The sequence below is a fragment of the Dermacentor albipictus genome, chromosome 6, assembly GCF_038994185.2.
Source record: "Dermacentor albipictus isolate Rhodes 1998 colony chromosome 6, USDA_Dalb.pri_finalv2, whole genome shotgun sequence".
Classification (NCBI taxonomy): Eukaryota; Metazoa; Arthropoda; class Arachnida; order Ixodida; family Ixodidae; genus Dermacentor; species Dermacentor albipictus.
The window spans coordinates 100,557,145-100,574,261 of NC_091826.1; the positions used below are offsets into that span (position 1 = coordinate 100,557,145).

At 45.3% G+C, this 17,117-nt stretch overlaps 1 protein-coding gene across 3 annotated transcripts in view; it reads right to left on the bottom strand.

Moving 5' to 3' along the window:
* The window catches only part of LOC135913647 (uncharacterized), a 186,325-nt gene that overhangs the window by 60,111 nt on the left and 109,097 nt on the right, over window positions 1-17,117 (bottom strand). The window contains exons 23-25 of one of the 3 annotated variants that reach the window (XM_070541114.1): window positions 14,332-14,546; window positions 11,823-11,929; window positions 6,965-7,071 (exon numbers count right to left, since the gene is read on the bottom strand). Coding sequence is in view for 1 of the 3 variants with exons in the window: in XM_070541112.1 (XP_070397213.1) it covers window positions 6,965-7,071 (107 nt within the window). In the remaining 2 variants the exon portion in view is untranslated. Of the gene's footprint in view, window positions 1-6,964; window positions 7,072-10,297; window positions 10,349-11,822; window positions 11,930-14,331; window positions 14,547-17,117 lie in introns of those variants that run through there. The other 2 variants (XM_065446189.2, XM_070541112.1) reach the window with 2 other exon arrangements.

Below are 17,117 nucleotides of genomic sequence, written 5' to 3' on the forward strand. Positions count from 1 at the left end.
GACAGCAGCCTTCCAAACGCGGGAGAATGTGGAACAAAGGCTTTCCTCCATGAAGGCCTCTTAACAGTGGGGAGCTTTCTAGAGCCCGAGTGTAGGCGGAACCCATCAGCGACAGACAGGCGCGTTGACATTGGAGATCTCATTGTGCCTCACACATTGTTCGTTACCTCCCCACCTCCCACCCATCCTCCGCCTCACACGAGATTCGCTATGCGTTTACTGAAACTTGCGACGTCGTTTCTCACAGGTTTGTTCCCAATTAATGGTAAGTGCAAGAGTGGTTGGTGTATACGGGCATCCAATATCCAAAATACGCTGCACGCACAACTAGCCTTGGACAACATATGACGTGCACTAATACCGTGACATGCTTCCTTGAATATCACTCACCACACTCAGTCTTGTTTAGCTCCATGACGCATCAGCATCGAAAACACTCGAAATGTAGCTACAACGCTATTGCTGGCCAAAAAAGCGACATCGCACCATGCTGTCCATATCAGACTTGTATTGGTTACAGAAAAAAACGTAGCCGATAATAAGTACTGCTGCCTAATTCAAAGATGTAATTGGTGGCACTCACGAGTTACTGCCTCACAAAATTAAATCAGTAATTACTGACAAGTAATTGCTATTGTAGGTTGCTGTCTTCCCATTCTTTAATAACATTGCTCAAATACAGCAAATAGAACGTGCTGGCAGCATTGTTCACGGCATCCTCTTCACCCATTCTCAGATTCTTTAATCCACTAACAATCGCTTTAAGAATGTTGCTTCTTTAATTGTTCCCTTCTTTTCTTTTCAACACATTAGCAGCAACACTGAAAGCTCGCTCGGTGTGCTTTAACGTGCAACCACGTCCCGCCTATTCATGGCTGAGGTTACTCAATGCCCTTAAGCACTCGTCTGGCTCCTCTTTGAAGCACAGCCCTCTGTTGTTTCTGGTGCTCGCAGATGGTGCTCGGTGCAGGCCAAATGCATAGCTGACAAATGTGCAGGTAGGTCATTCCTTAGCGTCAAAGTTTCAAGTGGCCGTCGTAATTGATCCCCTGCGGCGTCAGTTTATTTCGTCGGCTAACACGCAGCAGAAGGTTTAAGATGGGGAAACATACACTGAGACACCCGTGTTTGCGTCTCCAGCACTGCGCATGCGCCAGGCTACTGCGCGGCATGACCGCCGGTATTCTAGAACAGTTACCGGCAACTCGAAAGCCTCAAATCTGCGCCACATGTTACAGCTCGACTCATCAATAAAAAACCAATTACATGTATATGGTTACTGACAAACAAAAATATTTGAAGTACTGTGAGCGTCACAGAGTAATAAAATGCCAGTAATGAAGTATCAAAGCGCCAAGAAATGTAGATCATTAACGTAAATTTTTAGATGCAATTCCTTAGGTAACAGCCCGACTTCGTCTCCAGCAGTGAGCAGGATTTCAGTGGACGTCATCCAAAGGATCGAGGCGTACTTATTTCTGTTGACTCCTCACTGAGATGTGCTCGAAGCAAGGAAATTGAAAATACGCAAGGCCAGATTAGCTAGGAATCATTGTAGCACGCCAGGAACAATTATCAAATCTATATTTCTGCACACTGCATAATATTTCACCTATTTTGTTTGAGGAGTCCTCTCTTCTACTGAAAATCTTACATTTTCCCACGGCAAGTGCGCGGTAATTGTTCTTGCCAATTTTAATAAACCTGGAATCGATTGAAACATACTTTAATGTTCTTGTTGTAATGAATACACAGAAACTAAATGCAGCCTGTAGTTGCATTTCCTGGCCTTTTCTTATATTCAAAGCACGCTTTTATCGAATCTTTTTTATCCACTTTTAGCCTATTGCTGTTATAGGATCTTAGACATCCACCTATCGAGCGCTCAAGCTTTCGATACTCGTAGTCTGTCTCTCTCTCGGTCTGTGTTTCTGTGCGCGTGCGTGCATGCGTGAGTGTGTACCGCGTAATTAATTATTAGTCTTCGGAAATTTTTATAAATCGCTTGTGACAGATAGCATAAATTTCACCCATGAGTTGGATTACTCTGAGCGGCGGACATTAATCAGGCGTGAAGTCGACATGCATAATTTACTTATTAAAAACGTTAATTACGGTTCTAGTTATTTATGTATCGCGTATATTAGACTTTACGAATTCCAGCCTGTGTGTTTGCAATGCGTATCGACTTGAAAAGAAACTCCAGGATGACACCAGTTTGGATGTATTACTTACAGAACTGTGGGACTAATGGCATGGCTATTCCAGTTACTTTTTTTATTCAATGCCTAGAAGAACAGCTTGGCAAAATGTCATTGGAACACACCCCATTTTTACGGTCACTATGATGGCGCAAACCTTCAAAGTGGAGCCGATATTGAAAATAATTTCAATTGGGTACGCCTCGCAACCTCAACGGCTACCATTCTTGAATTGTAATATATGTCATAAAGTAACTATTTAAAAAAATTAGGAAGGTTTCTTTTCAAGTGCTGGAAAACTTAAAAATTCTGCCGTCGTGTAGGTCTAAACGTAAACACATTTACCTAATCATCTATGAAAACTTCGTCCAGCACCGATTCCCACAGGTGCGCGCGACCCCCTAAATATATTTTAAGCACGTAGTGCGTCTAAAGAATCGTTATTGTTTTTCATGTACGGAAATGATATCACTTCATTGCGTAGAAAATTGCGGCCGAAGGTCCCGCTGCTACTTCTACCACCCGAGTAAAAACGAACGAGTTCAAGTAACATACAGGTTACCTCACCGTCTTTGATGATCTCTGTAAATTCTCGCGATCGTAAGTAGTTTAGAGTGTGCAAGTGTGTTCTCTACCGGCATCGGTACAGCCACCAGGGTACAGTTGCCATAACCTTGTAAAGGTCGTCGCGCATGGTCAATGCCTCACAGGCTTTAGAATACTTTTGAAGCAATCAGCCATCACCCATACTATGTATGAAGGTTTAATGTATCAAAATCAGTATTTTAAACCAAATTCTTGCTACGAAGCATCATCGCATATTGTTTGGGCGATCAACGTCATTCCTCTCAGCTTCAGGGGGCTATATCACTCTGTCAGCCTGAATTCATTAGGACACCTCGCGTACTGGGAGCACAGTGATGGCAGGATAATAGCACGATTACAATGAACTTTCTCCCCTCCTACAAGCTCTGTCATAAAAGTAATGTCAGCAAGGTCATGAAAAATCATTTATTGAATTTATCATTACGTATGTTTAAAAATCTTCAAAATACTCTCCTTTTACATCGATACATCGGCTCCAGCAAGAATTCCAGCTCTCGAATGAGTTGTTGTAGTCCTGCTCCGGAATGGTATTTAATGCGGCGGTGCGAGCTGCTTTGATCCCCTCCACTGTCCCAAAATGTTGGCCTTTCAGGGGTGTTTTGAAGCGTGGAAACAGAAAAAAGTCGGAGGGAGCCAGGTATGGAATGTATGGGGGCTGGAGGATTGTTCACACCCCTGCTTTTAACCAGGTAGTCGGCGACGATGAAGGCACTGTGTACCGGCGCGTTATCCTGGTGCAACTTCCAGTTGTCTGCAATGTCCGGCCGGATGCGTTGTAACCTGCATTTCAGTCTTTTGAGGAATCGCTTATAAAATTAGGAGTTCAATCAGCCAGTCCGTGGATGTAAAAAAATATGAAGAGCAAGATTTTGATCTGTGATTTGCTCATCCTCACTTTCTCCTGGCGAGGGGACGAGTCCGTCTGCTACTCCGATGAATGGCATTTGGTCGCCTGGTCATTTGAAATACCTAAGTCTCGTCACCTGTGATGACGTTGTCAAAAATTTTCGCACACGTTTGCACATGTACAGGTTTTCTTGCCACGTTTCAGTATGACGTGACCTTTAGGCATCAGTGAGCACTTTTGGAACCATTTTTGCTCCCACCTTCCACCTGCTGATATCGTTTGTAACGAGTCTGTGAACTGAAGTTGTCGGAATGTTTAACATGTCGGCCATTCAACGAACACTTAATTGTTGGTCTGAGCTCAACAGTTTCCTCACTCGCGTCACATTGTCAGCCGTGGAGGTCGTGGATGGCCGTTCGGCGCGGTCCTCGTCGTCGCCATCTTCCCGGTCTTCCAAAAAGGCCCGGTGCCACGGAAATATTTGCCGATTTGGCAGGGCATGTTTTTTTGTGAACAGTCTTGAGCATAGTAACAGTTTCCGCAGTGGTCTTGCGAAGTTTCACGCAAAACGTGCTCGCAAATCTTCGTTCTAACAAGCGCTGCATTTTCACTTGCACACGAATAAAAAACAACTCTTACGGACAGGCCCGTTCTACGCTCTTCTTTCCTCTGAGCACACTGAGCGGCGGAGCGCTGCTTAGCTTACATGAATGAAAGCAACTAAATTACGCATAACCAAACTGACTCCCCTTGAACCCCCCCCCCCCCCGAGCACTGCCAAACGCATGCGCTGTTTCATTTAATGGAACAAGTGGGTTACTGCGACTACGAAAAGAGCCTAATAATCTGCATTACTATAGCTCACCCGCTTCAGTGCAGTAAAGGACACCCATCGTATATGCGTCAGTCAGTTTGAATGCGCCCTCTTTTATATTTTTTTGTTACCAACCCGAAGCTACATTGAGACGTTGAGAATTGTGTTCGCTCACTAAACATGTTCGATAAACACGGCGCAGGGTGAACACGATGGCAAGACGCAGACGAAACACAGAACAGAGCAGCTTTTTCACTTGGGTCAGTATTGCGACCTTGTAGTTACGTGCAGTATCTTTTATTTTTTGGTAAGGGGTATATTGTTTTACCGACACAAACAAGATTGTGAGCACGCCCAAATTTTACGAAAGATTAGAGGTTACTTCTGCTCAACGTTATCGAAAATCTTTCAAGCCAGCTCCTGCTCTAACGAGGCCATCCAAACGCGGCAACCCAGCGCTGAGAGAATATTCACGATGTGCTCACAAACGCGCTTCCGTGTTTGGCAAGAAACACGGGAATAGCTGATGCCTGAAAGGACGCAGGTGCCCGAACGAGCGTGTCCGTACAATGAGTGACGACGGGTTGGCTGCCGTCACCTGACCTTCGGCGGCAGCTCCAGAAATGACGAGAAGTTCCCTCGATCATCGCAAAACGCGGAAGCACTGCTATGTTCCGCTTGTGAATTTGCGAGGAGTTTCGGCACGTATGATTACGAACTTGGATCACAGGTTGGCAGTTAGCTGCTCCATGGTCTATCTGCAGAATGCACGCGTGTTTAGTTACATAAATTTATGAGTGGTTCACAGCCCATGAGATGCAGGCATTACGTAAGACGGTTTTGTTTATTTGAAATTTTCTGTCTGCGCAATACTTCGGAAAAGAGGCAGGGATTCTTGTGTTTAACGAATACGGCATGAACATGACACAGCTTTCTGCTCAGTTTTTAAAGCCAATGTAGGGCGACACGATGCCTTGCTCAAGATACCCACATTCGACATTCATATCGCATACCGAACTCTCTTGTCATACAGTGGTGAAAACCAGGGTTTTGAACAAGCGTTCAGCATCACCTGAACACAAAAGGACAGAACACCTAAAGGATTTAGAAATGGAGACGGAAGCCGTAGAAAAGGATATTGTGAAAATCGGGTTGCAACTTCCTCATAAGAGACATTGTACAATGATATGTTAACCAATTCCATAGCCGTCAATGTTTATGGCTAGAAGAAAATGGGGCGAGTTTGTTACACTTAACGTCTAGACCACAAGTAAACCTTGACTTATTGGTGGGTACATTTTCTCTCACGGGAGAAACAGTACACTAGCACGAGAAATGTGCCTGAGTTTCTGTACAGTGACCTGGAATTCGCAGCATTTGGAAAAGGTAATTGGTGTTAAGTGCTCTAATTAGTATTATTCGGTAATTAGTATTCCGCTCTACAACACTGAAGGCGTTTCAGGCGGCGGCCGAGGATTTCGTCACCGGATGTATGTGCGTTCGGCGATGTTGATTATGTATTGATTTTCCTTTTCTGTATTGCATTATGCCTTAGTGCATGGCGTATCATATGTGATAAACATGCCCCTAGCATAACAGAAATGAAAATAAGAGGAATCCGAATGCCACCCTGACCACATGGCTTGCCGGCGGAGGTGATTCCCAAATGGCGATGCACACCCGTCGCCCGTCTCTGGGTCGTCGGAACGCTAACCAAGGTTACGTGTAGTCTCACCAGGCATTGCATAAGTATGGTTGACACGCCTTTCTTCCATGTGCTATACCCATGGCACGCCATTGTTATGTGACTAACAGAGAAACAATCAACTCTGACATGCTAAAACTTTTGCGCCAAACCATTAGGCTGCGCGATAACCAATTTTAATCTTTTCGACAGCTATTATTGATGCATGACATCGCAAGGCAGCATGCTAGTGCATAAGTTCTGGAATATACGTCGACCCTTAAATGGGCTCCATCGGGTGTTCTATAGTAACCCGGCAGCTCGGCATAATGTTTCAATTTCCCTGTGTGCAGTTGTCCATAAGTCGCACGCGCCACGAGGATGGGGCAGATTGTGAATAACGTCATAAAGCGCATACCAGGTGTACTTTTCTAATTATTTCCGTGACTCGTAAAAAATGGTGCAGCTGTGTAACATCAGCTGAAAAGACTATTTTACAAAGCAAGAATCATAATTGCGCAAGTCCAACGAATGTTTGTTTTGCGAGCGCTTTCCCGAGGACTGTTAGAAAAACAAGCATGATAATGTCTCTAATTTGCATGCCATTGTTTTCCAACCCGCCATCAGTGAAGTGTGCCTAATACAAGGTGCATCGTATGGTCGGGAGCAAAGAATAACACAACTAATGGGGGCAGCCAGAGCGCCGAATACTGCATCACTTCAGTGTTGCAATTACAGAATGACGAGAGTGGCTTAAGGATACAAATAATCGAGGACACTCTACAAAAAGATGTTGATGTCGTACTACTCACCGTGCCTGCGGAGGAGTAGGCGTCCGGAAATTGAGTCTCCCCGGGTACCGTACTCTTCGAATACACCGTACCGAAAGTGGGCCCATTCGTGTATACGAAAGCGTAGGCTGGAAGAAAAAAATAAAGTTTCGCAATGAACGCACGCATTAGAGTACACTTTAATTTTCTGTTCTCCGATGCATGTTCATAAATAGCAACACGTACACAGAAACTGCACCGTCCGAAAGCAAAATTGAAAGCTCATTGACAACACATGTCTAACTGAAATGAAAATATTAGAGCTACAGGAGATGAAGCATAACAGGGTACGACTAAGTGAGCACAGTAAATGCAAGCGTAAGCTGTGGAAACTACGAGATCCCAATGCGCTATGGCACCCGTTGAAATTTCGCTGTTAGCCGTATACCTGGCCGGGAATATTCTTGCGTGATATTGCCAGAGCGTTCATTTGAAAACGCAACCACTTCTCATTTTAATTTGTCATGCCGACTTTTTGTTGCCCTTAACGAGTCGTCTCATTCCCACCAGAGCATAACTTTCCCTGCGACCACTCAATCAAGCAAGGTGGCTTGTACGAGCCTTCACTACACCTAAGGCAGGGATTCGTGCAATACATGTGCGATGAGCCTACGTGTGCCTTGAGAAAGACAGGTCCACTAGCCGATACGATGGCTCCTGCTTTCACCTTGTTCTCGTTTAGCCCATCGTCTTGAATTTCCATCGCGTGCATTCCCAGTGTTTTCCCTGGATGTGCAAAGCGAGCGGCACGGAGCCTTACTTGAACGTAGGTAGATGAGACTCGCTTTATTGACGGTGAAGTTTAATGATCCGGGAGACATGGGAATCTGTGATGCTTGCTGCTCATCGATGAGATAGTGCTTTCACCACCAGTGGCCCTCGCTCAAACGCTAATGAGCGCGTGGTCAACACCGACAGAGGCCCATCGAATTTCGAATACAGAAGTTAGCGGAACAATCGGTGGCATCCAAAGCACAACATGCCAAGACCCTATTTCAGTGAAATTTGCTGAAGACACAAGAGCCGAGGATTATGCAGTCCAACTGGGCATTTTTCTTTTTATTTTGCATGCCTTCCATTTTCAACTGCACCATGTGGAAGATTGAGTAGCCCTTGCATGTACAACGACAACGCTTCTTAAGCTTCGTATGCACTATGACATTAGGTTCCTTCATTGATGACCCCTTTAAATATGTAGGGCGTGGCTGGACTAGCTCATGCGAAACAGTACTGTTCTTGTGTACACCATATGGTCTTCTTGAAACGGTCTGATTGCGATCGCTCGTATTGGTAGATATCAAAATTCCATATCTAGCTATTTTCTGCGACATATATTGACTATTTAAAAGGCATCCCTTTATTGTGAGAATGTGATCCACGACAGTGTAATTGGTGATTGCGGGCTATTTATCACTGACTGCTCAGTTTCGCAAGTTGTTTTACGCTCTTGAAAATCGGTGCTCTAAGAGTGCGGAACCGTCGACAAAATTAAGGACAACACTCTCCCAAATATTGTGTTCCCATATGAGGTCATGCTGAGCACTTTTCAACTACTCAGCGAAGGCGACGTCGAAAAAGCGGGCTGCCTAACTTTTCTCTTCTAAGAAGCTCATCATTTTATCTTCAAAGTCCCTAGCAGTGCTCACGCCAACTTAGTTTACTGGGAAGCACACGGTCTAACAGATCGGGAATCGGGCTGAGGCGTTGAAGTAACCCTGTTCGAAGCGAACCATCGAATCAACTTCTGTCTTGTATGTGACAATCGGTGTGTGCCACAGTTGAATAAACATCTTTGACGCCAACTTGGGCCACATGCCATATGCGGCTCTTCAACGACCTTGCAACATCGCTCTAGTAGCGGACGCTCACAATGTCCGCCAAGGAACTAGCACCACCACCTCCACCACCATTTCTCTTAATCACTCCCGCTCACAATGAATGCACACTGGCCCCGGCATCAATCAACCGCCTGGAAACTTCTTTCGTGCCAACTTAGGCGACCGCCATATGCCTATGAACCATTCCCAATACTGGGCACACGCCACTGCACCGGAAGAAAGAAGAGGCTTAAAATATTTTTTCCGGCGCTGCAATTAAATATTCCCGCGTGGTATACATTCAGATAGGACGCTTTCATAAATTTTCGTACAACATAGGCGCGTCACGTGAGGACTTCGCAGCGACGCTAATGGACGCGGCGCTTCCGGAAGGCGCGAGGGGGAGGACCTTGGAGGCGGACGCGCTTCACAGGTGACGAATATCGATGGCGGCAATACGTTCAATTCTAATCGCGTGAGCACCGATGTTCATCGTGTAATGGGCCTTTCCAGAATATTTTTGTTGTCTTCATCTTTTAACAGCAAAAAAGAAGTTGCGTACCAGCGCTTTTTTATTTCCCGTCATCACGGAATTGCGGTTTAGGATGTATTCGGTTTGAAGAGAAACGTAGTCTCCCTTTTCACCGAAGCATCTCGATGTCACCGTGTAGCGTTGTCTCCACAAAACTAGGAATTTCTAATTCGCACTTCGCTGTTCCTGTCTCTTAGGCCACGATTTCGGAGATTCAATGATGAAATTCTCGAAGTAAACTCTGCCGCTCGCAGCTGTGTGCGAGAACCGGCTCTCTGTTCCAAGCATGACCTGCATGTTCGAAGGTGTGACATAGTCCTCGTAGGTCCTGAGAGCTAGTGGCAATGTTTGACCGCAGCTAGAAGTGCATGCGCCGCCATATTTTTTTGAAGGGAATAAAAAAAATAATTCTATAACATGCTTATTTGCGATTCCCTGTAAGGGAATGTTTTCTTGATTTTTACGTAAATTTTGTTTCTTATCAGATGTGACTGCAACATTCACGACGTACAAGTAAAATAAAATTTAATCACAATATAAGGTTAGCCATGCAATTCCAATGCAACGTCTACCCAGACGCACCGCGATCTGCAAACGTAAAATAATAAAGCAAATGTTTCGCTCAAGTTGGGCCATCATTTCAACGGGACAAAGGTCAACATTAAACGTCCTCACTCTCTGTACATTGCCATCAACCACGTGCTAGAGTGCTCGTAATCACAAGTGGGGGTTCCAGAGAAATATATATTTATTAACAGTTAAGCGGAGACGTCCATCTGAGGTATAAACTGCTCTGGCCTGCTATTTACATTGGGAAATAGGAATGGCGGGGAAAAGAAATAGTGAGCGGTTAGGATGTTTATTATTATTATTATTATTATTATTATTATTATTATTATTATTATTATTATTATTATTATTATTATTATTATTATTATTATTATTATAGAACAAGCAGGTGCGCACATACAATTCCACCACGATACTCTCTAGATTCACGTGAACAGTCGAGGGGCCCAAAAACGCCTTATCCAGTCTGTTGTTGCCAATGGCGTCCATGTCGACTTCACCCCGCCTCCACCTGGTGTACGCTGGTGGAAGTGCTCACTACCACGTGACAAGGCCGAGCGCATCCCAGCAAACAGTGTGCGCGACGAGCGTGTGTTGCACGTCGCCCACACCATCTGCGAGTTTTGATTTCAGTCGAGGTAACGAGGTACGCAGCAACAGCAGACAGTGGCCTCGCAAACGCGGCAGAATCTGGAACGAAGGCTTCGCGTTATCAAGGCCCCTTCACAAGGGGCAGCTTTATAGAGCGCGAGTTTAGACTGAAGCCATTGGCAACAGAAACAGGTGTGCTGACATCGGAGTTCTCAGAGCGCGCAACGCATTGTCCTCTGACTCTTCCACACCGTCTCTACCTCAACTCTAACGAGAGGCGCTCTGCGGGTACTGAAGCTTGCGACGTCGTTTTTCCCAGGTTTGTTCCAAATTCATGGTAAGTGCAAGAGCAGTTGGTGTGTACGCCCTTCAAAAATCCGAAATACGCTTGCAAAATATATGACGTGCTCTAACACCGAGACGAGCTTCCCTAAAAACACGACATCGCACCGTGCTATACATATCCGAATTGTATTGGGGCGCTATAACCTAAAACTATTTCAAACTTTTCTATTCCAATTCTGAAAGTAGCCCACCGCGATTGCTCCAAGACTTTCTTGGACCATCCCCACTTCTCCTGTCTGTCACGAGACGTCACAAAAACCGAGAGATCTCCCCATCTGATATGATGTGTACACATCGATTATGCATAATATGACTGCGCAAAACAAAAATACTGATTTCTTATTCGACGCCTTCTTGCCATTAGCCCTTGGCTATTGTCTAAAAGCTTTCGGGCTCCACCCACTTCATCTCCCTCTCACGCGACTTCACAAAACCGCAAAAACTAACCACGTCAAGGTGACGCGTACTCGTTAAAGATGCATTATTATGCCTAACAAAACGGAATTTTCCTCGGAATTGCCGCAGGCTGCCCCGTTCCGAAAGGAATAAAAGATAACTACCGCCGATTGCTCCAACAGTGGCTGCTTGACCCTGCTGGAGAGCATGGGTTCATTTGCGTGCAATAAAACATTTTCCGTGGTGTGTAACGTTTTCGAGAACATTCGGCACGTGTAAATCCCCGCCCCACCAACTCTTTTTGGCTGAGGATCTGTTTTAGCGTCATTCTTAAGCTTCCCTGGCATGCCGGCACGAATGTCGATGAGCCACCTCAAGCTAAGTAAGAGAATATCAGTGAAGTGTGCCTAAAACAAGGTGCGTTGTATGGTCGGGAGCAAAGAATAACACAACGAATGAGGGCAACCAGAGCGCAGAACAGTGCATCACTTCTGCGTTGCTACTACAGAATTCTGAGAGTGAATTGCGGATGGAAAATATCGAGCATCGAGGACAAGCCACAAAAATATGTTGAACTCGTGCTGCTCACCATGCCTGCCGAGAAGCAGGTCTCCGGAAATGGAGTCTCCCCGTGTGCCGTACTCGTCGAATACACAGTACCGAAAGTGGGCCCACTCGTGTATACGAAAGTGTAGGCTGGAAGAAAAAAAATTGTCGTGCAATCAACGAATGCATTAAAGTACACTTTTATTTTCTGCTCTCCGATGCATGTTTATAAACAGCAATAGGTACACAGAAAGTGCACCGCCAGAAAGTAAAATTGAAAGCTCTTTGACAACACTTGTCTAACTGAAATTTAAAAAAAAATCAGCTACAGGAAATGAAGAATACCAGCGAACCAATACGTGAGCACAGAAAACGCAAGCGTAAGCTGTGGACACTACGAGACATCCATGCGCTATGGCACCCGTCGAAATTTCGCTGTTAGCCGTATACGTGGCCGGGAACATTGCTGCGTGATAGTGCCTCAGCATTTATTCGACTACGCGACCACTTCTCATTCTACTTTGTTATGCTCAATTTTTGGTGCCCTCACTGAGTCGTCTCATTCACACCAAAGCGTACCTTTTCCTGCTATCACTCAATCAAGCAAGGTGGCTGATACGAACCTTCACTACACCTCAGGCAGGATTTCGTGTAATACGTGTGCGATGAACCTACCTGTTATTTGACAAAGACAAGTCCACTAGGCAAAACGTTTTCTCCTGCTTTCACCTTGTCCTCGTTTTTCTCATCGTCTTGAATTTCCATCTCACACATTCCTCGTGTTCTCCCTGGATTTGAAAAGCCAGCGGCACAGAGCGCCACTACAATGGAGGTAGATGAGACTCGTTTTCTTGACGGCAACCTTGAACGATCCGTGACACATGGGCAACTGAGATGCTTGCTGCTCATTGATGACGTAGTGCTTTCAGCACCAGCATCACTCACTCAAACGCAAATAAAAAGCGTGGTCAGCCCGATGGACGCCCGTGCAATTTCGAATACAGAAGCTAGGGGAGCAATCGGTGGCCTCCAAAATACAATATGCCAAGACCGGAGTTCTGTGAAATTTCCTGAAGACACAAGTGGCGAGGGTTACGCAGTTCAATTGGGTATTTTTCTTTTCATTTTGCATGCCTTTCATTTTCAGCAGCACCACGTGGAAGATTCAGTAGCCGCTGCATGCACAACGCTAATGTTTTTAAGCTTCGTATGCACTGTGAAATCAAGTTCCTTCAGTGATGGCCCCTCTTAACACGTAGTGCGTGGCAGGACTAGCTCATGCGAAACAGTATTGTTCTCGGGTGCACTAAGTGGTGATCTCGAAACGCTTTCATTGTGATGGCTTGTATTGGTAGATAATCAAATCCCATATATAGCTTTTTTCTGCGACATATACTGGCAAGTTAAAACGCATCGTTTGTTGTGAGAACGACATCCGGAGGAGTGTAATTTGCGCTTGCTGGCTATTTATCATCGACCACTCAGTTTGCCAGGTTGTTTAAGGCTTTGAAAAATCTGTGCAGTAAGAATGCGGATCCATCGGCAAAATTAAGAACAACACTCTCCTAAATATTCTACTTACTTCCCAGGTCATGTTGAGCGCTTTTGAAGTACTCAGCGAAGGCAACGTCGAAAAACGGGGCTACCTAACCTTTTTTTTTGTAAGACGCTCATCCTTTTATCTTCAACGGCCCTAATAGTTCTCATGCCAACTTGGCTTACTAGCAGGTCGGGCAATGGGCTAGCGCGTTGATATAAGCAAGTGTGAAGCGAACCACTTATTCAGCTTCTGTCTTGTCGGTGACGATCGGTGTCACAGTTGAACAAACCTCTAACTCGCCCACTTGCACCACAGGGCATGTGCGGCTGTTCAACGAACCAGCAATGGCGCTATAGTAGCGGAGGCTCACAATGTCCGCCAAGGAACGAACATGATCGACAAGTCATGAGCTACGGAGAGAACCTTCCAGGCAACCAATCACAAACGGAAGCCTATCGCCCGGCTGGCCAGCAGCCTCTTAATCATCCTCGCTCACAGTGAAATACACGCTGGCGCCGGCATCAATCGGCCGCCTGCAAACATCTTTCGCGCCAACTTACGCCATTGTCATATATTTGCGTATGCACCGCTGCATATACTGGGCATGCGTCGGTGCTCCAGGAGAAAACAAACAGTGCTTAACATCAATTTTTCCGGTGCTGGAATAGCACATGGTATGGATTCAGAGAGGAAGCTTTCATAGACATTCTCACAACATAGGCGCGTCACGTGAAGACTTCGCAGCGATGCTACTAGACCTGGCGCTTCAAGAAGGCGCGAGGGAGAGGACGTTGGAGACAGACACGCTTGACACGTAACGAATATCGGTGGCGACACTATGGTGTGTCGCTATGTTGATTCAATACTAGTCGCGTCAGCGTCGACATTCATTATGAGATGGGTTATGGCAGATTATGTCTTGTTGTTTTCATCTTTCAACAGCAACAAATAGGCTTCATACCAGCGCTTTCTTTTTTTTTTCGTTGTCATAGATCTGCTGTTTAGGACATACTCGCTTTGAAGAGGAATGTAGTCTCCCTTTTCACCGCAGCCTCTTGATGTCACCGTGTAGCGTTGACCGTCTCCACAAATGAGGAATTCCTGATTCGCACTTCGTTTTTCCTTGCTCTTAGGCCACGATTTCGGAAATTCATTGATGAAATTCTCGATGTGAACTCAGCCGCTCGCAGCTGTGTGCAAGAACCGGCACTCTGTTCCAAGCGTGACCTGCATGTTCAAAGGCGTCACTTAGTCCTCGTAGGTTTTCATAGATAGCGGCTACGTTCCACCGCAAGTATAAGCGCACGTGCCACCATATTTTCTTGAAGAGAAGAAAAAAAAAATTGCCTAACATTTGCAATTCCCTGGTAATCAAACGCTTTCTTCACTTTTACACGAAGTTCTTTTCCTATTAGATGTAACCGGGCTACATTAACGACCTACAATTAACATAAAATTAAATCATAATTTAAGGTTAGCCATGCAATTGCAGTACAACGTCTATCCAGACGTATCGCGATCAGCTAACGTAAAATAATAAAGAAAATGTTTCACTGAAGTCGGGCCATCATTTCAATGAAACAAAGGTCAACAATAAACGTCCTCACTTTCTATGCATTACCATCATACCACCTGCTACAGTGCTCGTAATCACAAGTGGGCGTTCCAGAGACATTTAAATTTATTAACATTTAAGCGGAGAGGTCGACCTGAGGTATAGATTGCTTCGACCTGCTATTTACATTGGGAAATAGGAATGGTGAGGAAAAGACATAATGACTGGTTATAATGTTTATAATAATAATAATAATAATAATAATAATAATATTTATTGTTGCCATCTTACAATAATCGTACATCAGAAGGCAATAATAATAATAATAATAATAATAATAATAATAATAATAATAATAATAATAATAATAATAATAATAATAATAATAATAATAATTATTATTATTATTATTATTATTAAACAAGCAGGTGCGCACATACAAGACCACCACGTTACTCTCTAGAGTCATGTGCACAGTCGAGTGGCCCAAAGCAAGCTCGGCCTCACGCTTTATCCAGTCTCTTGTTGCCAATGGCGTCTAGGTAGACTTCACCCCGCATCCCTCTCGTGTACGCTGGGTGAAGTGATCGCAACCACGTGACAAAGCCGAGTGCATCCCAGCAAATAGTGCGCGCCACGAGCGTGTGGTGCACGTCGCCCACACCATCTGCGAGTTTTGATTTCAGTCGAGGTAACGAGCGACGCAGCAACAGCAGACAGCGGCCTCGAAAACGTGGCAGAATGTGGAACGAAGCCTTCGCGTTATCAAGGCCCCTTCACAGGGGGGAGCTTTATAGAGCGCGAGTTTAGGCGGAACCCATTGGCGACACAAACAGGCGCGTTCACATCGGAGTTCTCATCACGTGTGACGCATTTTCCCATGACTCTTCCGCACCTTCCCTACCTCAACTCTCACGATATGCGCTATGCGTGTACTGAAGCTTCCGACGTCGTTTCTCGCAGGTTTGTTCCCTATTCATGGTAAATGCAGGAGCAGTTGGTGTGTACGCCCATCACAAATCCGAAATACGCTTCGAAAATATATGACGGGCTCTAACACGTGACGACCTTCCCTAAAAACATGACATCGCACCGTGCTATACATATCAGACTTGTATTAGGGCGCTATAACCTAAACCTATTTCACCCTTTTCTATTCCAATTCTGCAAGCAGCCCACCCCGATTGGTCCAAAACTTGCTTGGACCATCCCCACTTCCCCTGTCTGTCACGAGGCTTCACGAAAACCGCGAGAGCTCCCCATCTGATATGATGTGTACACGTTGATTATGCATAATATGACTGCGCAAAACAAAAATACTGGTTTCCTATTCGACGTCTTCTTGCCATTAGCCCTTGGCTATTGGCTAAATGCTTTCGGGCTCCACCCACTTCACCTGCCTCTCACGCGACTTCACAAAACCGCAAGAACTAACCACGTCAAGGTAACGCGTACGCGTTAAAGATGCATTATTATGCCTGACAAAACGGAATTTTCCTCGGAATAGCCGTAGGCTGCCCCGTTCCGAAAGGAAGAAAAGACAGCTGCCGCCGATCGCTCCGGCACTGGATGCTTGCCCCTGCCGGAGAGCACGGGGTTCATTTGCGTGCAATAAAACATTTCCCGTGGCATGTAACATTTTCGAGAACATTAGGCACGTTTACAACCTCATTCCGCGAACTCTTCTTTGCTGAGTATCCGTCTTAGCGTCATCCTTAAGCTTCCGTGGCATGCCACCACGATTGTCGATGAGCCACCTCAAGCTAAATACGAGAAAGCGGACCAATCGCAGACGCCAGCACCACCTTCTTCATCTGGTTATCGACATTCAGTGCAGTAGCTCGGCCCCATCGAATCCTTCTCCACTTGAGCATGCTCCTCGCCTCTTGTGAGCAAATTAGATAAGACAAGCCGCTCTGTGCAGCAATGTTATTCGTTTTTCAAGCAAACAAAAGTGACCTTCTATGAATGAGGGTAGCATTTGATTGGTTTGGTCAGACAAGCGTGCGGGTCACCGCCTTATGGTTGCGTCTGTGGTTGCACAAATTTGACGTTAGGAGATTGGAATAAAAGCATATTGGAATAATTTTCGGGTATACGGCCCCTGGTTACCGAAAAAAAATGTACCCAATAACAAGTACTGCTGATTATTTCAAAAATGCTATTGGCGACACTGATCAATTCCTTCCTGCGAAACAAAAGTGCGCAATTACTGAAATGTAATCACTTCTTTTACGTTGCTG